At 36.5% G+C, this 27,594-nt stretch overlaps 1 protein-coding gene across 44 annotated transcripts in view; it reads left to right on the forward strand.

Moving 5' to 3' along the window:
* RIMS1 (regulating synaptic membrane exocytosis 1) overlaps positions 1-27,594 on the forward strand; it is a 335,729-nt gene that overhangs the window by 100,439 nt on the left and 207,696 nt on the right. For 39 of the 44 annotated variants that reach the window (XR_008747990.1, XM_055809565.1, XM_055809523.1 and 36 more), the window contains exons 2-3: positions 13,654-13,867; positions 15,548-15,559. Coding sequence is in view for 43 of the 44 variants with exons in the window: in XM_055809565.1 (XP_055665540.1) it covers positions 13,654-13,867; positions 15,548-15,559 (226 nt within the window). In the remaining variant the exon portion in view is untranslated. The remainder of the gene's footprint in view (positions 1-13,653; positions 13,868-15,547; positions 15,560-27,594) is intronic. The other 5 variants (XM_055809524.1, XM_055809528.1, XM_055809533.1 and 2 more) reach the window with 1 other exon arrangement.

Raw genomic sequence — 27,594 nt, forward strand, 5'->3', positions numbered from 1 at the left:
ACTGTTGTGCTTGTTCTATTGTAATTTTTTTTTCCAGTTCGGCATCTTTCTGGCTCCTAACAAACCCCTCACTGTGAGATCTTTTCCTGTTTTGCACGTGTCCTGTTTGTTACCACCATATGGTAGTTAGAATTTCAGTAGCTTTGCTCTGTTTACAGACCACCGTGCTTTGTCATATTTTTGCTGCTCACCCTGTATTGCCATCTGATACCTATCATCTGTTTAACACATTGGATGCCAAAAATACTCAGATTTTTTTTCAAATGCATGTGTGAGAAAGACTGTTTCAGAAAGCTGTTTTAATAAACATTGCTCCAAAGTAATTTCCTGTTATGTTGAACCAGTACCCACACCTCCCCAACTTTCCAAACTTTTAAACAGGTGCCACCTGACTGAAGGGATTTACTGGAGCACTGGGGATTTTTTTTTCTTTTTTTTTCTTGTGTGCATTGTACTCTTAATAGCAGACTGTAATGTGTTTAAGCATCCTTTCCTACTGCATGATTGTAACACAAACAATATTCTCAGAGTGTAGCAGGGTTTATTCTTACTCTGGTTGCTAATTGCAACTTTATTAGGGTTGCACTAAGTAACTGTTTTTGAAACTGATTTGACAGATAAAATACATTATGATTTGCAAGTGTTGGCATTAGCGATGGCTGATGCCATTTTAATCAAGCATTTCTATCTCTTGTGATATTGACACCAAAAAAACTACTCCACCAACTGTCACAACTTCATTAAATTTTGGGGGCAGGGAAAAAGAGAGTATGAAAAATGGTTGTATCACTGAATTAGAGATAGAGGAGCCTGCAGCAGCATTTGGGGTATTAGACGATGAATTTTTCATTCAGTAATACTTAAGATGCAAAAATCTTGACTTGTCTGGTGTTCATAAGCTTAAATTTTAGAACAGGTGCTCATAAGCCTCAGTTTCTTATGGCTTCTTAATGTGGACAAAGAACAACAGCAATTCACAGTTGTGTACACATAGCAAAGCCAAGTAATTCAGGGTCATCTTCTGCCAGTATCCCTGCATATTGCTGTGCAGGAGGTTTTCCAGACAGATTTGGCAGCTTAAAAGTGCAATTTTGGACAGGGTCAACTGCCTGTAAATGGTAGCTGATCTCTTAAGACTTCAGGTGGTCCCATCTGATGGGTGGTTGTTCTGCTCTCCACTGATGTGGATTGTCTCTGTTGTAGGTGGCTTGGTTGATCAGGACAAATTCTGCCTGATTTATATGATTCATTCAGTGGAACTTAGCAATGCTACTAATTAGTATTGTTCGGTTGGATAAATGGGCTTCTCTTTTATTTTCTCTCTCATGCACTGCTTCATTAATTTGTCTAAGTGGTTAGTAGTTCTGTGTTCAGAATAAGAAAGCTAAATGCTGGAAAGTGTGTTTGTGATTTTGGTTAGGTGCAAATTTGTGCCCTACTTTTAAAACCTCTTCCTTAAGATTTTCATTCATCTTTTTTCCTCCTCTCCAATCCTTAAATCCAGCTTTTCTACCCTAAACACCTTCCTACTGCTCCCCCCCCCCCCCCCCCCCCCCCCCCCCTTTTAGGCTTTTTGCACTTTGTTTCACATGACTTTCACTTATTCTCCATGTTGTGGCTGGTTGGTTGCGATGTGATGACCATCCTTAGGGAAAAAAAAAGCAAACCATGCCCATGCTACCATATTATGTGATTCAATAAATTAATTCAATAAATTGAAGAGAGCACCATTTACATCTCTTTTGCTTCACTCTGAAAACAGATTACATTTTGTTCGTTCACAAAAATATTATTTTAGTGAAGTTTAGCTTAAATAAATGATACTTTTTTTCTATAATAAAATGAAGCTGATGGTTTTCATGAGAAAATAAATCATGTTATTCTGTACTCATTGCTTTAATGTATTTAAAGGGACATTTGCTGGCAGAGCCACTTCACAAAATAGTATTTTACTGGACAAATTTCCTATGGGGCTCAGAGACTAATGATTCAAGGGTCATTTTGTGCTCTTTTTTAGTGAAATAGTGGCATTAAAGCATTTTTATGCCATCATGAGCTGACACAGGTCAGCTCATTGAGGAGACATGTTTTTTGTGTCTTTTATACAACATGTGGAAGAGAGTGCTGGGTTAGAGTCAATAATATTTAAGTAAAGGAGGATAATGAAGACATAGCTTACTCAGTTGATAAGGAAAAACAGTACCACAACCTAATATTGGAAATAGTCTGCTTTCTATGGCCTGTTATAAAACTAGAGTTGGGAATGTCTTGCTTTTTAGCTAACAAAGCAACAATAAAAAAAACCTAAAACCCACCTAGGCTAAGGTAGCACTGGTTTTATACTTGTTTTTAAGTGGGTTATATTCTATTGGTACTTTCAGTTATTCTTTCCCCACTCTTCTACATAAGTTTTTGGTTCGGTAGGTCTCAGTATCAGTGACAATAAATTCACGGAGTGATTTGGTACTTGTTCTCTTCATTAGAGGTCATTGCCTCCTCGCTTTCTAATCAGTACACTTGATTCTCGAGCATGTTGAAGCACACTTATTTTACGAACAGTGTTGTTTCACGTTTCCCTGAGAAAATACAGAGCTGTTGATTTGGCTGGCGAAGACAGTAATTAGTTTTCCTCTGCATCTTGACAAAATTTTCTTTAAGGAACTTTCCAGCAGTCTTTTTTAGAAGGTTTTATAAAAGGAGCTTGGATCTAGCATATTTAGGGCTTGGTTTTTTTTAATAAGCAACTGTGTGTGTAAATTACTTGTATCTGCAAATGCAGTAGTGGAAAGGGACATGCCCTGTAATCTTGCAAATGGTACTAGCATGGCTGGGCGTCTCTGCAATCTTTGCTTTCTGCTATAAACCTGTAGTAAAAAAGTTCTTTTGTTACGCTATTTAAAGAAAATAGAGAATGAAAACATTTCATTGAAAGAAAAAAGGCAAATTAACCTTAGTTGATTGCCTTTAATATTTCTGTCTTCTCTTGGTGTCAGGGCTAGCCCTGTTTTCATAATTTTAAGTAAGCCTTGCATAAAGGTTATATAAGTTTATTTTTATATCTGTCATTTATTGGATGAATAGACATTTGTCTCTAAAACAGCTGGGAGAAGGAGAGAGGACCCCTAATCTCACTTCCCGGTTTATCAGGGGCTAGCTAAATTGTAAGGGTGTTGCAAGTTGCAAAGATGGTCTCCTTGTTGTGGTTTGATAATGTGGGTAGGCAGCAGGTAGGAGACAATTTCTCAGGTCTCTTTTTACAGTGGATCTTATGGAAACTGTTGATCTGACAAATTTTAGAGAACTGAAATTGACTTTTAAAACAAAGGCTATGGCAAATCTTGTTATTTTGATTTTCAGTGAGAAAAGCCTTTTTCCAAGAGGCACATATCTCAGTTAAAGTCACATGCAAACAATATTAAGTTTGCACCTTGAAAAATCCTAGGATTTTATTTCTTAAAAAGCTTGGTTTTGACAGTGCAGTTGCAAGAGCAGCTTAGCTCCAGCTCACACTTCCACTGCAATGAATGGTTTTAGCACCCTCTTCCTCAGCTTCTGATTCTGCTGCTGCATTTTTTTAAATCCATAGGCATTATTGCAACTGTGTGGGCTCAGATTTTTTTCCTTCATTTGAGTCTAACCCCATTCAGTTTATCGGACTGGTGCACTGTGTGGTTGGATGCATATTCCTGTCCCCTGGTCATTATGGCTGGTTTTCCTGCAACAGGTATTTCGTGAATGCTGCAGGTAAAATAATATATTAATTTACTTCTGTAGTTTTCATGCACGAGTAGTTAGAGCAATCTTAAAAAGGCTGAATATGTTTATAGGTTCTGTGTTTTATTAGGTAGATAATGCTTGTCCCCGAATGCTTGTTTTAGTGATTCAGTGAGAACAGGGACTGCAACATAGTGATATTTGCATAACTTTTGAAGTGGTTGTGTTTGCTAAGAGCATTACATGTATGAACTCATGAAACTTTTTGAACTCTGTCACTTGAAGCTGTTGACAACTCTTCAGAGCAAACCAGCTGCTCTCCTGCTCCACTGTCTGTGTTAAGTGAGCTGAGTGGTGAAGAAATTCAGTATGAAAGCGCAGCAGAGCTGTGATGGTTACGTGAGATGACCGATATTGGTGAGGTTGTCCACACAGGTAAGAGGTATATAAAAATGCCCATTCTGGTTAAGACCAAAGCATTGACACATTGTAGTGTGTTCTCACCACTCTTCTACTGGCTTTGGCCAAACTGTCTGTGTACAGCACTGGGAAGAGGAAGCCTGACAGAGAGGGTCCTGGTGACTTTGGGGTCTCCAGCATCTTACCAAGTCTCTAGACAGAATACTGTTTGAGTAGTCTGCTGTCTCTGTGGAGGTCTTCAAGGTGCTCTGCTTGATGTCTCCTATGATTAACTGTTTCTACAGTTGATGCTTTTTCTCTTAACCCCCTCTACCTCTCTCTCATTTCTCTTTTTCTTTCTTTTTTCTTTTTTAATTATTTGACTCACATGATTGTTTTCCCAGTTTTGTGGTGGCGTTGAAAGTGTTTAGCTCCGTCCCCCTTCATTAGGTCATGCTAGGGCTGGAGAACCAACGCTGGGCTATTAGGGCTGCTCAGGGAAGTGTAAAAGTTTAAGGAAAGTGGGTAGACATGTCTCCTCTCTGCATGATAGCACTTCACGTACCTTTATATACTAGCAAAGTGCTGAATTGACTGTATTAGGGCACAGGATTCCGCTCACCTGGGAAGCTGGCAGTAGTAAGATGAGAGAAGAGTCTAACCCATGGGACTGAGCAGTGAAGTTCAAACAATAGTTGGAAGGGCAGATGCTGTAGTTAAAACAGGATAGTAAAAGATGTAGAAGGGCTGACCACTTAGCAAATACGGCATGGTCTCTGCCATGTGGTACAGAGTCAGTTGCTGCCCTAAGGCACAGAGGCCACCTGCATGTTAGAAGCATGCTGGACCGTGTTCCAGGAGACAACAATAATGCATGTCGTACCACAACTTGTCATTTCCTTAAGTTTTGTTGAATTTGATGTTCAGATGTGAGTGGAGAAACCATTGAGAATTATGGTGGTTGCTTGCAGTTTTTGAAACAGCTGTTTCCAATGGGCTTAGGGACGAATGTTTATGAATATTATTTTAGTATGTATGCTTGTGCTGTGACCTAGAGGTCTTCCTCATTTTTGTGCAAGCCAGCTGGGACATCATGAATAAAGGTTCATGCCCTGCCCTAGGAGCATGCGTTTCCAGATCCCAGCTCGTAACAGCAGTTGGGTGAAAGGGCTTGTATCTCCTTAAAAAGGCTAAGGAAGGGCCACAGAGGTTCCCAAAATTGCAGGAGCTCTAGGTTCTGAGGTTTAATTGGAACAGAGCAGTACTGGGTGAAAAGGTGGTGTTTCCCTCCTCTCTCAGTCTTGTTTCAACTTTTGGGCCTGTTAAAACCTTGAAATTCCAGATAATTCTTTACCATTTAAATGTAACAATTTTCACTCAAAAAACACCACGAAACCCCTCCTAATGGCACTGAAACACTTTTAATGAAAAATAAGACTAACTTTTAGAACATAAATTTCTCTGCACACAGTTACTGTAAAGCGTAGTCATGTGAGAGAACGGATCATTTTTTTAGCAGTAGTATTGGTTTCCATATTTTATGAACTCAGAATAAAAAAAAATGAAAAAAAACCTCAGCTGATATAAATTATTTACTATTTTCATAAAAGCCATGACATAAGAATATATGTTTTTAAATAAAGAAGGGATAAACATTAATTATTTTTTCTGCAGAAGGCATTGATTCCCTCAGTACTAAATATATCTCAGTGTGTAAGTTCTTTTTAATGTAAGACATACACAGTTTCTTTCTGAATTCCTCAGCTAAGCCTTTTTTAGTACCGTTATGCATTGTTTGCTTAGTTATCTGGTTTCTCTTTTGTACCTCAGAAAGGGTAACAGTCGTTTGGGAGGAACCGTGGGAAGCTGGAATGTAAATTCCTTATTGTAGATCCTGCACATTTCTGACTCACAGTTCTTCAGTTGTGTATGGAGGAAGTCTGCTTGTGGGCTGTGGTTACTTAAAAAAAAAAACATAAAAAAAATACAAGTATATGAAAATAAAGTTTTCCAGTAACCTACATTAGGAAACTTCCAGGAAGCTGAAAAATGACATTTTATGCAAGTTACTTAATGAGCTCGTTTATATGCTTGCAGAAAACCTGCCCTTAGTAAGATGTTAGCTTGAAAATGACTGTTACTGCTGCTGAAAAGGCACCAGATAAGAGCCCTGTGAATAAATCCTCTGCTCTGACGTGATGAGGAGGGGAACTTTCTAACTTAAGATGTGGAACATTTTTGCCTCAGCCTGTACAGGTCTCGCTAGCATGCTGCCAGGTAATATGCACTTGATAACGGATTAGATGAGGGAAATGGAATTAAGATAACTTGTATAGAAGGCAAAAGTATCTGTTACATGTGAAGAGCTGTTAATTCCAGCAGTGCTGGCCGAGTCTAAACTCCCATGTGAGATCTGTCAGTGAAACTTTTGTCTCAGCCAAGTCTGAACTTTATCATGAGTCCCACAATGAAATGCTTTATGATTATGCTGCTGCTGGTTCCTGCTGTCGTGGGTATATAGGAAAATACCAACACTTGTTAAAAACACTTTGTCCTTCATGGACATGGGGAAACGTATGAGTATATTATATTGCCTGAGGGTGAGAAACCAAAAAAGTAAATGACTAGAATCATAAAATGATTAAAAGAAAGAAAAAAGTAACCTGATGAATTTCTGAATTGTGTTGGGAGATTTTTATTACCATATTGCCTGGAAGCACTTCTCAGGGACTAAACCCTTCTGAGTGAGGGTTTTTATGGACACAGAAAAAAAGTCAGTCTTTGCCACAGGGGCTGCCTGCATTTTAAGTATTCAGCAAATAATAAAATAATCAGAGCAGACAGGGGAGTCTCTATTGTCTGGTCTGAGAACTAAAAGTTTTAACATACCAGTAACCTAATTTTTGTCCAGATCTTTGTAGGCATCAAGGCAAAAGTGATTTTGAAGGAGGATAATGGTAGGGTGTAGTTGCTAATACTCCCACATTAGGGGCAATAAAAGGGGAAGACCACAAAGATTCTTGCTTCAAAGTTTAGATCAAACAGAAGCGCCTCAGTACTGAATGAGAAATGATAAGCGAGGTAGAAATAGGCTGTGAAAGTCTTTGAAGGTGAAGATAAGGCCTTTATGTTTTATGCAATAGAAAAGAGGGGTCATCAGAGAAATACAGAGAGGTAAAATAAATTGTACTTGTTGCAGGATTGTGATTAGACTATTAGCAGAACAGGTTTACACTGGCAAGAAAAGGAATTGAGGGATGAGCTGATGATAGCTGAATGTTTAAGCTGGACGGATATGAAATTAGCTAAACTTTGGGGTTTTTTGTGCATTTGTTGTTTTTTTTTTAATTTGCAAAATTAATCTCTGAGGCTTATGTAGCATTTTGAAGTAAAGGTCTAAACTGGTGTGAGTCCAGTGTAGCACAGTAGTTATTGGTCCCAAGTGGCAAGCAGAATGGAGGTGGAAGTTAAGGTTTGCTGGAGTTAAAAAGGAGATCTCATCCGTGACAGGAGTCGGCAATGCATGCCAAACCCTTCGGTTTGGAAAGAAGGAGACAAATGTGAGGTAGAGAAATACGCCTGTGAGTTACAAGTGTGATCATATTTGTGTTTGCATCAATAAAACAGGGAGGAAGTAGAGAGCATGTGGAAGAGAAAAGGCTGCTTTCAGAATTTTTTTAATTTTTGTTTGTTTGTTTTATTTACTATTAAAAAGAATGCTAACAACAGAACTTGGTAAAAATCTTACTTATGAAAAAATTGTCTAAGCTCTGTGTGATTTGTGTTTGTATGGCATGGGTGAACAGGGCAAAGGCAGGCATTTTAATAAGCTTTTTTTCATACGTGCAATAGCCACTGGTGGATAGTTACTTAAGGCTATGTCAATGTCACTTAGAAGGTGGCACTTTTTCTGCTAACGTGAACTCATGACAGGGCATAGTATTTTTATAACGTTACATCAGGTGTTTAAGATTCCAAGATTGAATCACTGGGAGAGTGAAAATGCAATCTGTAGTGCCATCTGCTGGATTTGTAAGTAAAATAGTTTCATACTACATTTAAAAATAATTTAAAAGGTAACTGTGCATAAAGATGACCCAAATCTTTGGCATTTTTAGAAATCTATGCAGACAGAACATAAATATGCAAGTGCACCATTTTGTCACTTTTTAATCTTCAGTGTATATGTGCGAATATTTCAGATAGGTAACACTATAGGAATGTGAAAGTAAAACAGCAAAGCAGTAACAGTCTGTTAATAAAAAATTACATTCTTGGATCGTAATTTTAATGTCTGCTTAGTGGAGTATATATATTGCAGAGTATAAGTGTACGTCTTGGGCCAGCTCAAAAGAACCCAAGATACACCACTTCTCAAAAGATACACAACTTTCTGGTCAGTCAATATTATAGCTTACCTTAATGTTAATTGTCTGCCAACCTAATGATATCAGTGAGCTGTCTAAAAAGTTTAAGGTATGTAAGCTGCTTATCACATGAACATCTTCCAAGGCTTACAGTTTTTAATAAGCACACAAAGACATGAGTAAAGCTTTGCAGAATTGCCTATCAGTAATTTTTTTACTAGTCACTAGTAAACTAGTCACATTTACAATGTCAATGTAAAGTACTGAATATTCAAATGCAAATGTGGTACATGTATGGCACACAGCTAAAGCAGGGTTTTTTTTGTCAATTGCCTTTGAAGAAAAAAAAGGAAGAGGAACCTACTATGTTTTCTTTGGGGAAAAATAACTAGAGACCTCAACATATGTTGAGGTATATGTATACTGTAAAAGTGAACAGGTTAAGTCTTTCACTGTACACATGAAAACTGTGTATTGTGTTTTGTCTTGCACTACCAGCGGTGGTGCCGCCAACCTCTCATGTATGTGTGGTAAAGTCTTGAGGCTGATGTGCCTCTCCATGTGGCTCAGTCTCTTCCAGAACGTTAACGACAGGTTTGGTTTTAGTCATATGAGGTTTGATGTGCTCAAAGATTCACCCACTGCATGATCTTTTTTTGGTCACACAAGACGTGCCACCTGTGTGAATGTGAAATAGCAGGCACCCCCACCAGCAGAGCCAGCTGACGTGGAGGAAACTGTTTTGTTAAGAGAGGTGTGAGGTCTGCACAAGTGAAGTATGGCCGTAATGTTGGAGGAAGCTTATCTTTCGAGTTTCTTGACTTTTCTGTGCTATGTTCTCAAATGTATTGTTGGATTTGTAGATATTATCCTGTTGTTTCTCCAAGAAGAGAATGGTTTTAATCCTGTATATGGAGAGGTCTTTCCTGTATGATAAGTAAGTTTACTACAGTACTGAAGTCTCGGGTCATCAGATGACGCTGTCGGTGATGTGATCAGTTCCAAAGGCACAGGCACTTCTTTCTGTGTTCCTAGCAAAGGATGAAACTCCACTGTTGTGGTTTAACCCCAGCTGGTAACTAAGTACCATGCACCAACTCACTTACTCCTGCGCTGCCCCCAGGGATGGGGAAGAGAATCGGGAAGGAATGTAAAACTCAAGGGTGACATAAAAACGATCTAATAACTGAAATAAAATAAAATACTACTAATAATAGCAACACCGACTATAATGAAAAGGAGGGAGAAGGGGGGAGGAACAAAAAACAAAGGGAAGGGATAAAAGAAAACAAGCAACGCACAATACAGTTGCTCACCAGCCACTGAGCGATGCCCAGCCAGTCCTGAGCAGCTATCAGCAAGCCCCAGCCAACTTCTCCCTGTTTAGATACTCACCATGACATTCTATGGTATGGAATATCCCTTTGGCTAGTTCAGCTCAGCTGTCCTGGCTGTGTCCCCTCCCAGTTTCTTATGCTCCTCCAGCCCTTTCGCTGGCAGGGCCTGAGAAACTGAGAAGTCCTTGAGTTAGAAGAAACATGCCCTAACTAAAACCATCGGTGTGATATTAACATTTTCCTCACACCAAATTGAAAACACAGCACTACACCAGCTACTAAGAAGAAAATTAACTCTATCCCAGCTGATAACCAGGACATCACACATAAATGTTATAAAGAGATGCTCTTGGAGGTACCCAAAGTTTTATGGCATTGAGGCAGTATGTTAAAAAGGTAGATCAATTAAGCAAGAAATGTGGCTAGAGTGATACAGAACAAAAATTAAGGGACTTCTAGTTCAGCAATATTAAAATAATTAATGATACAATATTAAATATTTTAAATATGTAAACTTATGAGAATTTTAATGTGTTTTTACATCTACATCTGGAGGGGATATTTTTCTCATTAGTTCAAATTTTGTATCAGATAGTTCTTACTTATTTTCTTATGCAACAGCTGCTGATAGATTTGTGGATTAAAGGATCAAATTTTAAGGAACAGATAAATAAATACATTTTCTTTTGGGTGGGATCAAAGATTTGCAGTTTCAAGTCAAAGGACATTTAAACTGAGTAAAAAATGGTCATTAACTTTATGTACTGTTTGCTAAAGTCACCACTACAAAACAAACAAACAAAAAAAACCCCTAAACAAAAAAACCCAACAAACCCTAAACAAACAAGAAAAAGCTTTTACAAAATAGTATTATGTGAAGGTATTTTTCTCACTTAAGTATTTTTTTCTATTGTAAAATATATTTTCAATGAAATATGTTGAAGGTAAAGATTTCAAACATAAATACTAATTTTTAGTGAGAACATTTGGTAGAATTTTTATGGTCAACATTTTGAAACTAAATACTGAATTTTACTGTATTTGTTACTGTATTGTACAGTATTAACAGACTAAGTCCTGTTCTTACCTCTGCCGTCAAGAGTGGTTCCAAAGACTGTTTATCACTATGGTGATAGGTGCTTTATATATATAAATATATAATATATATATAAAAATATATAATATATGAAACTTCTCCAATCTGACTTACATATGGCCAGTGTCAAGTCCTGGAATAGTTTCCTCTATTTTTTGTTCTAATCTTGTGTTTTATTCATTTTCCTGTGATCTTCGGAGGCTGTGTAAGTGAGGAAACCTCCCCTTTTTGGCTCTAGCATTGACCTCAGTTGTAGAACTAGATGAATTTTGGGGTGCATGATGAAAAATGGTGTGTATATATACATACATTCCTCTTACATAGTAGCCTGCTTCCTTTCTCTGTTGAAATGATTGAATTGATAGCTGCCTCAAGGGTCCCCCAAACTGTTACATCATAGGATGTTATTAAGTCTTTAGCCTAACCTTTAGGTGCTTGTCTACATTAAGGAATATTTAATATACCTAAATTTTCCTTGCATCTGATGAAGATGTGTTCTGTAGCCTGAAAGATGAGAAGCAAACCTGAAAAATATCCACCTATATTGTAGTTCTTGCTTAATATACTTCTGTGTAAGACAAAACTGGTGAGAGGGATTTGCTGCCACTGTTATAGAATCGCCAGAGATACAGAGATCCTGTCACTCCTCAAAAAGGTGGTGAAGGTGGTTAAAACCTTGCAAAAGAAATAAGTGAACCAGCCCTGCCATGGGTTGGGTAAGATTCTTTCTGCTCTGTGAATTCTGCAGCTGTTTTCTCCAATTCCATTCCTGCTGTAGAGGAAGTGTTAGGATTTCTCCGGTAATGCGGGGGATGACATACAAGATAAGCACTTGGTTTCAAATCCCTCATCGTAAAAAGGGTCTTACGCTGATGCAGAATGTAAGAAATTTACAAATAAGTGATACATATTTGTAAAGAAGTGAAATACCCTCTCACTTTAATTTTGCTTAGTTGCTAGTATGTTCATCCCTTGGTGCACACAAAAGGGCAAAACATCATTGTATTAATACACTTCCTAAGCTTCATATGAGATTAAAAAAAAAAACCAACAACAGATGTAGACTGTCTAATTGGAAAAGAACAGGAAGAGGGGCAGTGCTTGCTGATACCTTCCCGTTCAACATTAGTGAAGAGCCAGAACTTTTAGTCTTGCTATAATGGAAGTGAACTGAATTTAGTTTCCGTGGTTCTATTTTTTAATGGATTATTTAATGTAATAAAAAAAAAATACCTACAGACCTCTCCCATACTTAATTGCATTCGTTATGCTGGTTATTACACAAATTCCTGAATGTCTTTAATTGTTTTTTTTTTGTAAGTGAGCAGCTGTGTAAGATAAGTTAAATCATAAGTGCAATCCAATGTGTCCAAAAGTATTGTTTGTCCAGTATTTTGCCTAATTCTTTTGACCTACTTTATCATCTTACTCAATACCACAAAGGTTTATTAAGCAAGTTAGTAAAAAATAAAATAAAAATAAAAAAAACCCCTTTGCTTCTCTTGCCAACTTTTTGAATAGCATAAAGTATTAAGTATAATGCATTGTGTTTGTAGTGAGGAGAAACAGATTTTTTCTTAGTTTTTGCTGTTGCTGCATCCTCACTAGAATATCCCTCTGCGAAGTCATGGGTTTTACTATGAGAGTTGGTTGATTTATGTAGTTACAAGCAGTGGTATTCCTATCCAAATGGAATATGTGTATTTTATCATGATTCCTGTTAGCTAAGGTGAATTATCACTTTCTGGGCTTGAATATCATCCTAAAGTAAAAATATCCACTTCACCAAAACAGTATGTCATATGAATAACACTGATTACTTGTATTTTACATTTCAAAACAGTCCAGCACACACACACAAAATCCCACAGAAACGCAGAGTTGTCTCACTAGAAGTACATTGATTAAATGGTGTGAGTCTCAATGCTAATTAAGGGAGTGGGTAGCTCAAAGCAGGTAGTGGAGATGAAGGATATCATCAAGACCTTTATAGATAACACACCTACTGTTACCATTATTAAACTCAAGATTCACTGTTTGTATTAATAATCTATTTAGCTGTTCATGATTTTTTTAATGTTATCCATGGAGATGTAGAGTTGAAGCAACATCTGGAAATATGGATGAAAAGCCTGAAAGTTCCACATAGCATGGTGAACTGTTCTACCTTAAAGTAGTCTCTCATAGTGAACAAGAGAGACTAGAATAGCTTGTTGATACGTAGATTTGACACAGAAAATTGTTCTCAGGTTCTAGTAGGGCCAGTGTGATTGTAGAGCACATTTTGAAATATTTGAATTATATGTGTTAGTAATTTAGGTTTTGAAAACAGAAGTGTGACGCGAACTGAAGATTGATTTGTATTTTTTTTATTACACCTGTTGTATAAATAACGTTGTTTAAAAAGCAATGCAAACTTGCTCAGGCAATTATATTTCTGCTTTTATTCTGTACATGGAGATGGTTCTCTTTAATACTGTGTATTTTTTTGCCATCTTTTTATATTTGGATCAGTTTCTGGTCAAGTGAAATGATTTGTTCATGAGCTTTGAAGTAAACCTAATAGGAATACTAATGTGTATTATTTTTTTCCTTTAGATGTATGTATTTGATATGAGGTACATTTAATACTGTGAACGTGGAAGAATGTTAGGTAGAGTTATAAACTGAAACAAAGAAATACACAGTAGTAGTATTTCCTCCTATTCTTGCTATATAAACTTTTTTCTCATCTATGCAGGAGGTTGCATCAACAATTTGAAAGCTATAAAGAGCAAGTAAGAAAGATAGGGGAAGAAGCCCGCCGTTACCAGGGAGAGCACAAGGATGATGCTCCAACATGTGGAATCTGTCATAAAACAAAGTTTGCAGATGGTTGTGGCCATTTATGCTCTTATTGCCGGACCAAGTTTTGTGCTCGATGTGGAGGTCGTGTCTCTCTGCGATCAAACAATGTAAGTCTTCTGATGTGTCCTCTTAAGCAAAAACCTCCTTGACATTGTCACGCTGCAGATTGTTCATCTTAAGTTTGGCATTTCATGCTCCATTTTACTTAAGTGTTTCATTCATCACTTCATTATGAGGTGTGCATAAAGTAAAATAATGTATTTAATGATTGTGGAGATACTTAGGATTCACAGAGTTAATTTTTAAAAAAAGAATACATAGTGTATAGGTCTACTTGAGTGATGGCTTGAAGAAAACATACTTGTTTTTTACAGAATGAAAGAGGAAACCCTTTTGCTGAGGTACAACTTCACACTGATAAATTTTTATTGAACTCTGATTTAATTTTAGATTTTTTAAATAGAGCTTTTCACATACATGTATACTTTTCTCTTGAACAAAATCAGTCAATTTTTTTGGTTAGAGTAAACCCCAACCACTTCTTTTACCACAGTGAGAGTATTACGTCAATTTATTTTAAATTTATTTAAAAAGTAAACCTGTATATTAATCTGGATTAGGTATCCTGCTTTCAGGAAGGTGAGATAAATCTTTCTCCCTCTGATCTGCATGCAGTGAGCTGCAGTAGCTGTCCGCGAAACTGAAGGGTATCTGAGAATATTCTTTGTTCAGTCCGTCCCTTACAAGGAACTGGCTATTCACTTGTACATGAGCGGTAGGATCTATATTTGTAAGACCATTATCCAGTGACTGTTTTTGCCTGATCATCTAGGATTATGGTGTGTTATAAAACATTTTACAAATATCCTTTTATTGCATTAATAGTTTTGTTATTTATCATGAGATGAGATAACTTTCTCATATGTCTTTAAGGTACTAGTCTTTTGTAGGGAAAATGCACCGATTTTCTTATTATCAATACAAATTCAGTTAAAAGTGGTCATGAATTTTATAGCAGGTAGTCACATTCTCGATGGAACTAGTTTATGGCCTTTTCACTTTCTTTGAGGTAAACAACTGAATAGGGTTCTGAAATGTCATGTTAACCAAAAAAAACCTGCAGAAGAAAATGCATTTCATCTTTATTTTAGATGTTTTCCATAGCCCTGGTATACCTGTAAGTCCATTGAATTAAATTATATGGGTGTATTGGACAAAATTTTGCATACAATCATATTGTAATATAAATAGATGCATTTCATTGTATCACCTGCAGGTGGTGTCATTAAAGCAAGTCTATAAAGATATGGTTTACTTTGGTATGTTATCTTATACTATTATTAGAGTGCATATGATAAGCTGTATTAGAGACTTGCTCTAAAGATACAGTTTACTTTGGTATGTTATACTATTATTAGAGTGCATATAATTCAGCCTATCTTTACTCAGAAAAAAAACTTAAATATATTTTAATTAATTTTCACCCACTGTTTCAAGCCACAGAAATGGAAAAGTGTCCATTCATTTGTAACTTGCCTTTTGTTTGTGACATTGTTTATGCCTCTGTGGCTTATGGTGGGAAAACATGTTTTCTACATATGCAGTAATGTCATCTTTTTATTTAAAGCTTTTTTTAATTTGAAATTTTATGTTTTTATCTCTTTGTAGAGAGTTACTAGAATTGCATTTCTTTGAAATCTGTCTATTAATACTTGCCTGTTTTATTCTTTTTCTCTTCTTTTTTTCTTTTCTCTTTTTATTCTGCTTCCTTGGATGCTTTCCCAAAGGAGGACAAAGTGGTTAGAATCCATGCTTTTTATCATTTATTATTATAATGTTGTTAGTTAATGGGGAAACATATGAATGTAAAAAATGGAGCTGAAATTTTAAAATCATCAAAAAGGGAGGGGGGGAAGAACAGGAATCCTAACACCCAGGCCCTGCCCATCTCCTAGCTGAACATACGCTTCAAAGATAGCCCAGCAAGAAAACCCAAGACTTTTTTCAAAATTAGGACAATAAAAGACATTAATTAAGAACTGAGAATTATTAATAGGCTAAAAACTAGAGGAGGTATTAAAGTGTAATAAAGCTTTATGTCATAAAAGTGTCTTCGGTTAACAATTTGATTTTGCATGCAAGGTCCTTTCATCAGCTTCAGGAAGTCTAGTATTTTAATTGCAATTTTACATTGATTTACAAGGTTTGCTGCGTTTCACTTCTGGCTGCAGCAGAAATTTAGGGAATTCTTGTGGAATCAGCTCTTCGATTTACATTTGGGATAATATGCATAGGCAAAGTATAATCTCTTAAAACTGGATATAAGTATAGTCAGCCAGATGGAGTGAATCCTTTGTGAATGGGTAGTTACCATTTCAATAGTCTGGAAAACTTTTAGGATCAAGTACAGGCATATTCATGACTAATGCCTGTGCCTTATCTGAAATAGGTGAGAATAGTTCCCCATTCATCTCTTCAGCCTGTGCAGGGAGGAGGGGGTGGCAGTACCTGAGCAAAACAGTGCATGTCCACTTACTGCCTCTTCTCAGGCTGGTCTGCAAAAGGTGATATTCCAGATTTTAACTTGGAGACGTAGGTAGTAGGAATTAGCCAGTTTCTCTGGCACTTCAGCTGAAATGAAAGTGAAATCACTACAATCCAGTGTAGTTTTTGACATGTGGATGATGGTGTTACACCCATATTATGAAGTGGTAGTATGCCTCAATTTACACCATAGCATAGCTGTAACGTGCAATTTAGTACTGTGCAACACCCAGAGAAAATGATTTCTATCATCACACCTGCATATTGTCGCCTGCATATTGTCGTAGTTTTTTCCTAAGGCAGTAGTGTTCTGAGAGCATGGTTGTTTTTCTAATGGCTATGAAATATAACTTGTTACGGCTTCCTTCCAGTGTTTTCTGTGTGGTGCTCTAACAGAGTGCTGAAATAATCCAGGACTTCCAGATCATTTCCATTGTTTTCATCCAAATCACTTTGGATAGAAAGAAAGAAGTTTCAGCTTGATGCTGATTTCTTACTAAAGCAGTGCATCACTGATGCGTCCACTGGGGTGTATCAAAAGGTTAGTGCATTTGCAGCAGGGTCTTCTTTAGGGCCAGAAACAGCAAAGCTCTGAAGTGCCAAAAGTGCCACTTACGTACAATTTAGCCATCTAGGTTTTGGAGAGCAAGCTAGGTGAAACTCACCTATGTGTTTGAGGTACCCTTCACACTTCAATTCGGAACAAAAATTTTGCTGGATAACTGAAATTGTGATAGTGTCTGCATACAAAGATTGTTTCTTTGATGATGTGACGGCTTAGGTGTTCATATTTGGAAAATGTAATTTGGGATCCAGAAAATAGACTTCACTGCAGTGAAGTGCTCTGAAGATGTGTCCTGAAGACATAGCTGACTCATTTGGTTTGTCCTTAAGTTCAGTTAAATATATCCTTATTGTTTGCACTTGCCTTGGTTTAGGTTTTGCTTTGTTGAACTCCAAGCTTCCACATGCCAAGAAAAAGGAATCAGAGGGATAGTATCCAGTAATTAGTCCTGATTGTGTGAGGAACATGGGGAACTTTTTCATAAAGTACAATTGCTTTAGCAGTGCCTGAAAGCTAATGGAATATACAGAAAGCTAATGGAATACATAGAATGAATTAATTCCAAAATATTAATATATACCTAGTAAATACCATCTTTCTGCTATAATTTATATAGAGCAACAAGAGGAAAATATTATTTGTTAATTATTTTCAGTGGCTCAACATTCCTGACTACATATAGGGGCAAACCCTTTTTGAATGGTGAGTTTAATGTTAGTAAAGACTTTTCAAACATGTTTATATGAGCCTTGTTCTCACCAGATGAATTTTTACCACAATAAATTATGCTAATATTAAAACACATGCACCAAGTTCCTACAAGTTAGGGGTGCCTCAGTTGGAGGGGATGATGAAGTGCGAATTACCAAAGTGCCAAGCCCAGGAAGAGTCAGGCATTATCCTAGGTTCAAAGGATTTCCCGTAGAGTTGGAGAATTAATATTAGTGAGACCTCACCTGGGATGTTGTGTACCATGTGTTAGCCATCTTTGACAAATACAAACTTTGATAGGCACAAAGAAAGTCACACAGAGGACGATGAAAGAAATGGAGAGCTGCTCATATGAAAGAAAACTAAGAGAGATTAGGGGAACAAAAGCTGAAGCAATTGTAATTGTATCTAGAAGCACAGTAACTTTAAACAGTACGAATAACCTTCAGACTAGAAGACGGTGAATACCTAAGATCAAATGGGTGAAACTTGGCCATAAATACTCTTGACTTGGAAAAAGATTTTTGCAATCAGTAGAGTGAAGCCATGGGAAATTTTTTCATGTGACTTATTGGAAGGAAGAATAAGAAAATTTTAAAGGTTAAACTTCATAAGTTTAGGGAAGGATTTATGTGATGTGCTTGTTTGTGGCTGTAGGGGAATGTATTAGGTCCTTAAGAAATCCCTTGCAACTGTTGCTTCTAGCTAAATACTTTTAAAATGGGGTATATATAATGTAATACAATGGAGCTGTTCTTGACCTTTTCAAGCAAGTACCAAATATACTTTAAGGACTGTTTCAAAAATATATGGCAAAACTTAGTATGTTCTCTCCTCATTTAAAATAATAAAAGACATCCCAAAACACTGATTCCTTGTGCAAGTTAGTAGGCATCCTGGGATTATCAAGAGATGACTGCAGTCATCCAATTACAATTACAAACAATCCAATTACAAAATTGATTGAAAATAACCGGTACATCCTAGTGGCTAATGAGGCACTTTGAATAATTTTGAATGATTATTTCTCATAAGTCAAAATGTATAACTAAATGTGTTTTAAGTTCTCCTGTGTTCTTTGAGTGTTTGTTAGCTCTTTATACTTCTCACCTGAGCCTGCTCTCCTTTCTTATGGCTGCGGGCAGACCACTTTGAATGGGAGCGTTGTCAGATAAGAGGACTTCCAGCTAGTTCGCTTATTCAAATCAGGCTTAACTGTAGCTGTGCGGTGAGAGCATTCAGTATTAATAATGTCAGTAATAATAAAATTGGGTTTGAAAACAGTTGGCAGTTGTATGATGTACAGAAAACATACAAGTGTTTTCTCTTCCTTCATATTACCTAAGTATTCAGAAACCATGTTATGTGAATGTGGCAACCTATTTACTGTGAGCACCGAGCATTTTTATGTATTTTAAAGAAACCAGAATGTTACTAGTACAGGATTTTATGTGAGACAGCATTTCAGAAGGAAGTCAGGTAGATGCTTAGAGAAAAGCTGGCAGGAGTGCTCATTTGCTTTTAATTTGGCACATTTTCTAGGTGTTGTCAGTTCCCTAGAGTATCTCCACTTTTGTTCTCGATCCTTCTAGTTCTGTTCGTACACGAGCATTTTAATTGCCAAAATGGTAATGGGTTTAAGTTACTTCATTCCATTTACTCTCCCCTCTGATGTGACGTACTAGCGTTGTTAGGGCAGCGGAGAAGCCAGCAAAATGTCCGGCCAGCTTTTCTCTGTGGTTTGGCAAGGAGTGGGCAGAGCCCTTGCTCCATCTTCCTGATGGCCTGGCTGCCACTGCTTTCTCTGTTCTTCCCTCCAGTGGTACCACAGCCTTGTAGATCAAAACCCACCTGAAAATATGCTTTTTTCTTGCATCATTCCTGTAAAACTTTTCCGTAATATTTGGTTAGGTATATGCAAAAAGATGCATTTCCTTTGTTAAAAACCTGATCTGTGAAGTTTCATTCTCTTTGTGGAAAAGGAGATACATCTTGGGGTACAAAAGTACATACACTTGAATGAGTGAATGCAGTTTCTTTGGATCAGATTTAAAGTACTTTGTGAGGTGCTGTAGGTGTAATGAATTAAATGAAATTTGTATGAGATTGACAGAATAAGGTGGAAGATCCATATTCCAGATTAAGCCATATATTTATCTATAGCGATCAGTTTCCCATTTTACAGATTTCATTAGGATCACAATTTCTGATCAAATTTAAAGTGAAAAGAATTGGGAGCAAATGATGAAAAATAGTTTTGTTACCATTTTCCCATGTTTTCCAGGAATGCGATTTGTGCAGAATACAATGGTTTGGTAACTCGTTTTTCTGTTTACAAATGTAAAGGACTACTGGGAGGAAATTAGGATGTAAAATACATTATAAATATAAGAGAATTGATTAATTAAGCTTAGTAGTATATGACTGCAGAAAGTAATATCGATCATCAGTGCTGAAGTACTAGAGACTCACATTTCTGATCTGTCTTTCACCGAAATTATTTTCATTTTAGTATAATGTCAGTGATTTATACTGAGAAGGAAAGGCAACTTGGAAACACTTCCCTAATTGTATGTCAGATGTTTTTACAGGGTGTTTGTCATCTAGTTTCTTTAAATTATGCTGAAAATTTGCTTACATAATGCCTTGCTAATTTTAAGCCTTACCAACTTGAGCACATATGCTGTGCAATTCAGCTGTATACTAATGGTTTTTTACCAGAAATTGTTAATATTGTCAGAACAAAATGTCTGGATTGTCAGGAATATTTTTCATCCCTTTCATGGAACTCTTATGTCAAATTGTCCATTAAAAGGCTAATTTATGTAAGTTCTGACTAATACAGCTGTAGAAGAAAAAAAAATGCATCAGAAGGAGGTAAAATTACATGGCAAACTGCAAAGTGATAGCACATAAATTCTCTCTCTGTAGCATTCAACATAATTTGTTCCTTAAATTATTTGAGGTTTATATGCATCAGGAAAGAAGCACTGCTTTTCAGTAATCGCTCCTAGGACTGCTGCTTTCAGCAGATAAAAAAAAAGAAAAAGAAGAAAAGGAAAAAAGAAAAAAAGTCCAGCAAGACTGAGGAATTCTGTCTCAAGAAGGATGTAGAGCACTTTGTTTTCTGGGAAGTTAGTTCACTTTCAAACAAATCAGTGTGTTAGAACTCTTAAGTAAATCCTTAAAATTAGCCTGCTTTGCAGATTTGCTGAAGCAACATGTTTGATTTTAACACCTGATTTTCAGTGTGCAGCTAGGAAAAAAATTCAGTTACTTCTTGTACACAAAAACCCCAAGCAGGCAGCTGATGCTCACGCTTTGAAGTTAACTAGATCAGAGCTTCCTCATGTAATGGGTGGACTGTAGAAGAGTCACTAGACAGCTGGGGTTTTTTGACCCTGTAGCTTTAAAGCAGTACCCATTTAGTTATGCTCCTTTGTTTAGCCAGGTTTTGTTTACCTGTTAGCCAAAGACTGGCTACTTGTCATGCAATTCTACAGTTGATGACCAAGAAAATCTATTGCACCTGCAGCCTTCTTTCTTAACTCATGATAAAGGGCTTCTGAGTCCTTCATGGCTCTTTCTGCTGTTAGCATGCAAGCCGAGTAACAGTCACCTGTGGAGATCCTAAATAAACACTATTGGAAACTCCAGGTAGTATAATGGAGCTTCAAAAAAACCACAAAACCAACCCAAAGTTTTAATGCCCTGCAGTGTTACCACTCAACATGTTATCCTATTTTTAGTCTTGTATTTTCAGTACCTTTGTTTCAATTTAACTGATTCAAGAATATGGGAATTACTCTGATTTTTTTTTTGGTCCCCATTTAAGAAAATGTCAGCAATACCTTTGTGAGTAATAATTCCTTCCATTGCAAAGCCTTGTGTTAAAAAAATTAAATATTAATAAGATCTCAAAGGTCAATAAGGCTTTTCAAAAAGAGCTTTATTCTACCTCCTTTTGCCTAATGTCATATATTGAGAAAATATATATAGTATGTGTATGTATAAGCATTTTTTTTACAGATTTTTTTGTAAATGAAGCATAGTTCATACAAATGATCCGTAGTATATATATACATGCATCCTACTATATAGTATAACACAGGAAGTACAGGGTGGGATAAAGCTCTTAGGAACCACCTTTCTGACCTTTGAAATCTGCAAGTCATTCAAGATATTTAAATCAGTTGAGGAATTATTATTTATATGCCCATTTATCCTGACAAAAATGATGGTATGCCATAGAAGTCACAGAATCCCAGAGTGGCTAAGGTTGGAGGGAACTTCTGGAAGTCCTCTTCTTCAGCCTCCACGGAGGAACTTGCTTCACACAGCTTGACATATCCATGTCTTGACTCGCATGGTGAACAAAGAAAGAGTCAAGGATCTTTTATGCTATTTTTGTTACTTGTTTCCTCATCGTAAGAGAATTTCACAGAATCCTTAAGAAACTGAGAAGTACTATGCTATTTTTCATCTCAGTGTTCAAACAGAGAGGAAGAAAGAATACAGGCTAGCAGATGAAATTTAAGCTTTTTGTTTCCTTCAGTGTAGTATTTTTATCATTTTAATACTAACAGCCTCACACTCTGTTTGGTCCAGTTAAGTTGGTAGTATGAAGAGCAATGCTGTGTATCCGGCTGACTGACGTATTGTCGGAGGTGTGGGAGATCAGTGTTGAACTCCATGGTGATTAAAGCTGGCTTTCCCATATGGGCATACAGTTCTGTAGGTACTGATGTAAAGAGGACCTTCTTCCTACCTGACTTGGGACAGTCTCACTACAAAGTTAGAACGGGAAATGCTGCAATGTTTTCTCTGATTTTCTTTTTGTACAGAGTACATATTGAGTTAGTATTTAGATTTGACTTTGCTTACAATGTATTTGTTGCATTTTTCTAATAAGCTACACAGCTTTACTTTTCAAGGTGCGCTGTCATGGTAAAAGATACTAGCAAATTTAGTTCTGACATTTTACACCGTATAAGCTAGATCTGCTTAAAAACATGCTTTAAAAATAATGGGAAAGAACTACTTTATTTTCCAGTGAGTAAAGGCTGTGTGATTTTTTAATTTTATTGTTATTTAAAAACAAAATCACATATGCTGAATGCATAAGAAATGTTTAATCAGCTAAAGGAAAAAAAATGGCAGAAAACCAGCTGTCAACTTCTTCATTGCATTAAAAAACGCTTTGGATACCTGATTACGGTGGGTGCTCCACTGTATTGCATGGTAGTTATCTTATGATCATGTTCTGTAGGAACTTGTTCTACAATGATAATACTATCTTCTATGTTTCCTGAGAGAAGACTTTCAGTTTCTCTTAATTTTTCAATGGTTGTTTTATAAGGTGTTTTCAGTTGAAGAAGAGAATATCTTTGACTCAGACTGATGCTATTTTCCCCAGGTGTGTTATTTCACAGTAATAAAGAGTTAAAAGAATGCTTTTTAAAAAGTATTAAGTTTTAAATTTTAAAAAGTATCGTGCAATGGTATAGACTTCTGTTTTTGAATGCTTTCCCTGAAGAATTTTTTGATTCCTCGTACTGGGAGTAAAATAAGATTTGTAGTTGCTTGATTTTTTAAAATTTTTAATTGCTTGTTTGTCAGCAGGTGTTGCCCTTTTTATCCTTTTGTAACATTATTGAATAATAAACAGTGTTGACTGGGGTCCTGCATCTGTTGACCCAGGAAATTTTGAAAGTTCTAGGGAAAGGTGATACTAGGGATTTGAGAAGTAATTCTGGTTTCAGAAAATTCAACAGTAAAGAAATATGTTTTTTCACGTCTCTGTCAAAAATGGATTAATCTTTGTCCTAAATCTCTCACTGAAGAAGTGGGTACAGGTCTTGTATAAAGGAAAATATTTTTAGTTAGTTTCAACTGCAGGTACATATAGACAAGAAGAGTAAAGGAAATAAGTTCTAAGAATTGAAATCTGAGATTTCTTGTATGAATGGATTTTAAGAAGAAAGAGATAATAAAGAAAGAAAATACTAGTGGTGCAACACAATATTAAGAAGTCATGAGAAGGGCCAGTTTTCTGTTTGATGTGTTTATATACCTTAGTATAATTAACACGATTATATAAACTGTAACTTTGTAGTAGATTATTTTCACATAGATGATCTTTGTCTATTCAGTGCACTGCCATTTCGAAAATGAACAAGCATGACCTTACAGATTTAATATGATAATTTATGAAAATCTATTGTAAGGCAAAATGAAACAACCTGAACAGTTCGAATAAGACACAGTTCTGATCATTCATGATGAATTAAAATGTGTATATAATTTTATAAAATTAGGAGAAAAGGATCAGCCAATTAAAAAAAAAGCTGAAATGATGTGTTCATATGCATGAAATCAAGTTTTCTTTCTATATCTTATTGCTTGTACTTATTAATTATGATAGATTGGAAATACATTAATAGTATTTGATCACCCTTTTGCTTGCAAGTGTGCCATCAAAAAGACCCGTGGATAGCTGTAATAATACTGATACATACAATTAAAATCCTAATTTTAAATAGAGCATGTCTTTAATAAGGGATTTCTCCTGTAACATGAACCTTTTAGGAACAATTATTGTAAATGTTAAGACTTATATTTATAATAAATATTTAGGGCTTATACAGTAAATATTTCAGGCTGCTATCTCTTCCAGATGTTTTTGGGAGTAGGATTGATAAGCTACTGCTAACATAGCTGTGTAGATTGGTTTGTGTAGATGATAATTTCCAAAGCATCATCAGCCCAGGGATCTGTTTCTGGCTCCTCCAGTCCTTCATTTACTTCAACACGTTTCTAGTAATGTTACTATCAACAGAAAGCAAATTCAGCCTACAACCCATGCAAAACCTGTACATAACAAGCTGCAGTTTCAGCAGAGAGATCACCATACTTTTTCCATCCTTTCACTATGTTAAGACAACCTTTAGTTGTCTTAATTTAAAATGTGCTACTTTTTCCAATCCTTTAATTCATTGTATGAATTGCTTTGAATTTATTGTTACCACTTGGTAACAAGGCAAATCCAGTCTCACTACTGTTAACAACAGACTGTTTACCTTTATGGTATCTTAAAATCCAAACCAGCACTGGCATTTTCATTGCCATATCAAATTTGAAGTTATTATTATTTCTGAATTCAGTTTACCCTATTGCGTTTCAAATTAAGACAGCAATTTTCTCTGCAAGGTATTGTGTAATGGAATAATGTGTTAGTTGTCAGCAGTGCAGAAAGGGCTGGTGTCATTAGAGATTTCTTAACCACTATATACCATATATAATAAACATACCATTGTTTTCTTTCAGCTACGGAATACAGAACTAAAGAGAAAATGCACTATGTTAATAAAAAAGAAGCAGAAAAAGCATCTTCATATTACTAGCTTTAAAACTGAAAAAATTAAAGTCTGTTTTTGTATAACATTTAGCTGTCTCAGTTGTGCTGCATATAATCTCTTTTCAGTCTGTAAAGAAGTCACCTTGGAGTATAAAAGCCAGAAGTTTGGAATAAAGAGATGGCTAATCCAGAGACTGTGGCTGGTGTAGGTAATTTTAATTTGTCCATGTATAGCTTCTGGGAAATCCGGCTTGCACATATTTATTACATCAACATGTTAGGGAATAAGTTAATTTCATTGGATACATTTACAGCTCTTTGAAATGAATGATGTGCAACGTTAGGTGGAGGATAATGTGGAAGCCAGGGTGCTCTATCTGCGTGAGGGTGGGGTGAGTCTGGATATAACCCACTTTTCCAATGGGTACAGTGTGTCTGATCACTGGAAATGAATTAGTATTGTGCAATGCTTTGAAGATCGAAATTAAATAAAAGTGCCAGTATTACATGTTGACAAACATGTAATATGTATACTTGTGTCAGATGGTTAATATACTTACCTAGCATTTGTTCATGGCAGAGGTAGCCTATCAATCAAGGAAGCATCTGGCGGTGATAATCCTAGATATTCATCATTTTGAGCTATTTCTTGAAAGCTTCATGTGAAAGTATCCAAAATTCTCACGTATTTCTGGAGGACCACGTAACGGTGTGCCATCTACTGGCAAAACAAGGAAAGTTGCTTTTGTATTCTACTGTTCACAGCTTTAGCTGGGATGCAAAAAATTAATCTGCAGTGTAAATTGGAGACTGAATGCAGCCGGGGGGGGCTGTCCAGGAACATGGTGTGGAGCTGGTAAGATTCCCCAGGGAGGCCTCAGTGTAATTAGGAAGGGAGGAGGTACAGGCAAGCCACAGTGATAGGAAAAGATTCTAACGGGAGACTCCACAGAAGTGGTTTCATGGAAGCCACAGCTGAAGGGAAGGGGTAATGTCACAAAGGCATACTGGGCAGATAAACATTTCAGATCATCTACACTTTTATCTAATTCACCCAGAAGACAGGAACCTTGATATCACTTCTAGTTGATATTCTACTGAAAGCTTAGCTTTAGAGACTGGAGACACTCTTGGTCTTTTTTTTTCCCCAATGTTGAGGGAGTACTGAATAGCAAATATGCAGGAGACCTCCAGGAAAATACCTAGCTTTTCTTTAGGCTCAGGAGGCTTCAAGGAGTCTGTTACTCAGTGATACCACTGAGCCTGAGGGGATACAGTACACCAGCAGAGCTGACTGCTGATGTCTAAAGAGCTCAATCAGAGCTATTTGTCCTGTGTCAACACCTGATGGAAATGTTTTTTTATCTGAGTAATGCACCCTCATTTTTTTCAGCAGTGGTTGGTTTTCTAGATATACTGGGGTTTCATTGCTATGAGACAATTTAACCTGTCCCTTAGTCCAAACTGTGCAGTTGCAGCATCTGAACAGTCCTCCTGTAAAAGGATACAGTAAAGTGGGAGATTTCTTCTAATCATGCACCATGCTTCTCTAAAAGACTTTAGGTTTTGGGAACTGAACTCATTGAATCCCTTTATTCAGCCTCTGGATACCTCTGTTCCTGGTGGACACAACAAAACCAGTAGCTGCCATCTCCCAGGCATGTGAGAGCACTCTCATTTAAACATAGGTGGATTCAACAGCCCAGCGTGTACCCCTTACTGCCAACAAATTCTTCTCTAGATCAGTTTATTTCTTCTTGGAATTTGTTGTCTTTCAGCTTGAATCATTATGGCCCTCATTCATGGGATCTTTAGCACAATCTATTGGACAAAATATGACTTCTAATATTAATTTAGAATTTCCATAGTTATGTACACTGCTAAGGCACAATTCTTCGGTTTTAGTAGTTACAAAATAATGTGGAGATGCTAAATAGAAATAAATTTAGCAAACTGAATTCTGGGGCTATTTTTTCACCCCAAACCAGGGCGATTTTAGCTAAAAAGAGATCTTGCTGCAACGAGAGATTTGATAAGATTTATAACCTATTAAGCATTATGAGAAACTGACAAGTAGCTGAAAAAATTTCCAAAGTAATTATGAGGACTAGATGTAATCTGTGCTCTCTCTCACTCTCTTTTTCTCTTTTTATTATAAATAACCTTAATCCTCATCCAGGATTAAAATTTAGTGTATTTTTAGCAATGCAATGTCCTAGATAAAAGATACTTCCATCTATGCTTTTATATCTTTTATATCTTTTGCATTGTGGAGCATTTTGTGATTTTATTTAACAGATGGATGCTTCCATCTATGTATCTCCAGTGCTGCAATTAGTGAGGGTTTAGAATATTTTGTCATAAACGTATCTGAGGTACATGATTTCAATAAATATAAAATGTGAGTTTAAGGATAGGACAGTGTATGTCAAGGAAGCAAATCTATAGACAAGTTTATGTAATATTTTGTGTGTGGGGTTTTTATTATTATTCGATTAATACAGGGACCCATTTGAAACTCAGCCTTCCTATGGAGATAAATTAAATCCCTTTCCAGAACTGTGATTATAAAATGATATATAATATCTGTTACTGGTTATTTAATTACCGGTAAGCGGTTTCTGCACAAAATGTGTTCTGCCTTCCTTAAGGAGCAG

Source organism: Falco peregrinus, chromosome 7, assembly GCF_023634155.1.
Source record: "Falco peregrinus isolate bFalPer1 chromosome 7, bFalPer1.pri, whole genome shotgun sequence".
NCBI classification, from domain to species: Eukaryota; Metazoa; Chordata; class Aves; order Falconiformes; family Falconidae; genus Falco; species Falco peregrinus.